At 50.6% G+C, this 3,002-nt stretch overlaps 1 protein-coding gene across 1 annotated transcript; it reads left to right on the top strand.

Moving 5' to 3' along the window:
* The first annotated feature begins 1,758 nt into the window (after positions 1–1,758).
* Positions 1,759–2,487, top strand: LOC136480131 (3-ketoacyl-CoA synthase 20-like). The gene has a single exon (XM_066477775.1). It carries the CDS (start codon positions 1,759–1,761, stop codon positions 2,485–2,487), a length of 729 nt encoding a protein of 242 aa, XP_066333872.1.
* The last annotated feature ends 515 nt before the right edge of the window (positions 2,488–3,002 follow it).

The following is a 3,002-nucleotide window of genomic DNA, read 5'->3' as shown; positions in this document are numbered from 1 at the left end:
CAACTTTGTAGTTGAAAAGTTTTTCATTTGAATTCATTTAGGGCTTCAAAAATTGATTTGAAAAACTGATTTGCCGAGGGCCAAAAAAATGCACACGGCAAAATGCCTCTTTGCCGAGTGCCAAAACATAGGCACTCGGCAAAATACGGCTTTGCCGAGTGCCAGAAAAAAGGCACTCGGCAAACTTAGAGTAAATTGCTTGTTTGAGCCCCTAAATGAATTCAAATCAAAAAGTGGTCAACTACAAAGTTTCATAACTTTTTGAGAACTACAATTTTCATTTAGTAAGTTTTTCCATCCGAGGTCGTTTGAAAAATTTGAATTTTAAATTTGAGAGATTCAAACGTAGTTTTGCATGATAAGATGATTTTTAATCAAAAAGTTGTCAACTACATAGTTTCATAACTTTTGGAGATCTATAATTTTCATTTAGGAAGTTTTTCCATCCGAGGTCGTTTGAAAAATTCAAATTTTCAAATTCAAACGTCGTTTTTGCATGACAAGATGATTTCAAATCAAAATGTTGCCAACTACAAAATTTCATAACTTATCAAGATCTACAAGGTTTATTTTGATCATTTGTTCATCCGACATAGTGGTTATAACATTGTTCACAAATCTTATATATCTGTCTTCTACTTTCATGAAACTAATATGAGAGATGTAGATTTTATGAACAACGTTATTGTCGCTTTGTCAAATGAAGAAATGATCAAAATAAACTTTGTAGATCTTGAGAAGTTATATAACTTTGTAGTTGAAAAGTTTTTCATTTGAATTCATTTAGGGCCTCAAAAATTGCTTCGAAAAACTGATTTGCCGAGGGCAAAAAAAAATGCACACGGCAAAAAGCCTGTTTGCCGAGTGCCAAAACAAAGGCACTCGGCAAAATACATCTTTGCCGAGTGCCAGAAAAAAAACACTCGGCAAAGACATATTTTGCCGTGTGCCAAAAAATAGCACTCGGCAAAATACATCTTTGCCGAGTGCCAGAAAAAAAACACTCGGCAAAGACGTATTTTGCCGTGTGTTTTTGTTTGCCGAGTGTATTTTATTTGACACTCGACAAACACGGTCTTTGCCGAGTGCCCGATAAAATACACTCGGCAAAGACTCCGGCACTCGGCAAATCGTCGGTTTCCCGTAGGCCAGAGGTTGGCGGTGCCCAGCGCTGCCTCGCAAGAGCCAGAGCGTGGAAGGGGGCTCCCGCCGGGGCACTGCAGGGGCCCATAGGCACCGGCTTTGCCGGAGGCTAGAGCGCGGGGGTGCCCAGCGCCGCCTCACCAGAGCCAAAGCACGCGCGGGGGAGTGGAGGTAGGGCGGGCATGGGCACGGTCTCGTCGGGGCGCTGAACGTGGGGAGCGGCACGCAGCGTCCGGTGGCGTACGGAGGCAAAATGAACAGATTAGATAAGGACAGAGAAGATACGTAATAGAGGAAAGTTGAACGGACGGTCGAACGTAGGAGAGAAGAATAGAAAAGAAATAGGCTGAAAAAAAGAAAAAACGGTATTATTGACATTTCATCCTTTTAGACCGTCAGGAGAAGCTGTTGTACCAATCAGTCTAAAAAATTGCTCCAACTAAGCAATAACTGGAGTTGTTTTGGCCGGAGCCGGAGCCCTAACGCTAGACGCGGTTTGTGCCGCCCAGCCCTATGAAAGAACCTTCTTAAAGTCTGCTCTGCCTTGCCACACCACACCAACTTTCAATCTCAGTCTCTCGATCGGTTGATCCCCCACTAATTTGAGCAGCCAAAATGAGCAGCAAGTCAGAAACCACTGCGTCCAACGAGCGTAGCAGCACAATCCAGAGCGCCGGCCACCGGACATGCAGCATCAAGCTGTGCTACCAGCACCTGGCGGTCTCCTACGCGCTCTACCTCTTCCTGGCGCCCATCCTTGCTGCCGCTGACGACTTCATCGCGCCCGCACGCTCCGCGCTCAAAGCCAACCTGCCCTTCACCATCGCTGTCCTAGCCGTCGTCGCTGCCGTCCTCGCCTCGGTTTACCTCATGCGGCGCCCGCGGGCAGTGTACCTGCTAGACTTGGCGTGTTACAAGCCCGGGGCGGAGCACGCGGTGACCCGGGAGACGTTCATGCGGCTTATGGCCCGGTACGGAACGTTCTCCGACGACAGCCTGGCTTTCCAGCGGAAGATCCTGGAGCGCTCGGGACTGGGGCAGGGAACCAACTTGCCCAAGGCCCTGATCACCTCGCCGCCCAACTCGTGCATGGCGGAGGCCCGCAGCGAGGCGGAGGCTGTCATGTTCGGCGCCGTCGGCCAGGTGCTGGCCAAGACTGGCGTCCGCCCCTGGGACATCAGGATCGTCGTCGTTAACAGCGGCCTCTGCAGCCCCACACCGTCGCTCTCTGCCATGATCGTCAACCACTACAAGCTCCGCGGGAACGTCTCCAGCTATAACCTTGGCGGTATGGGGTGCAGCGCTAGCCTCATCTCCGTCGACCTCGCCAAGCAGCTGCTTTAGGTTACCGGATGATGATTCTTGCCTCTAGCTGAGGCCCGTGGTTTAATTTATTATCACATAAACTGAACGACGATGGGTTCCTGATTGCATTGCATTGCAGGTGCACCGGAACACCTACGCTCGTGAGAGTGCGACGACTCTGGTTGCATTATGTCACCAATGGCGCCCAGGTGACTGCATCTGATGGTGTTGCCTCTGAAGAAATCAAAGTCCCTGATGTAGGCGATGTTCCTGAAGGTGTCAAAGAAGCTGGGCCAGGAAGGGAGAAACGGGCCAGAAGAAAGAACCCAAGGACGACTGGGCCGGAGTGGGTGAGCTAAATTGGCCCTGCGTGGCCCAACGCGGAAGGCTGCCTAGCTCGCTCCTTCTTGTATCCATAGATGGCCAATGGGCCGGCCCGGCCCGGCATGGCACTGGCCCGTGGTAGCACGGCCCGGTAGCCAATGGGCCGGAATGGCACGCCGTGCCTCCCGGGCCGTGCCTCACAGGTCCACGGGCCTGACCTTCGGCCCAGG

The sequence above is a fragment of the Miscanthus floridulus genome, chromosome 9 (assembly GCF_019320115.1).
Source record: "Miscanthus floridulus cultivar M001 chromosome 9, ASM1932011v1, whole genome shotgun sequence".
NCBI classification, from domain to species: domain Eukaryota; kingdom Viridiplantae; phylum Streptophyta; class Magnoliopsida; order Poales; family Poaceae; genus Miscanthus; species Miscanthus floridulus.
This window is presented reverse-complemented; position numbering and strand designations above follow the sequence as displayed.

Coding starts and splice junctions, on each gene's coding strand:
- LOC136480131 (XM_066477775.1), top strand. CDS start 1,759: ATGAGCAGCAAGTCAGAAACCACTGCGTCCAACGAGCGTAGCAGCACA.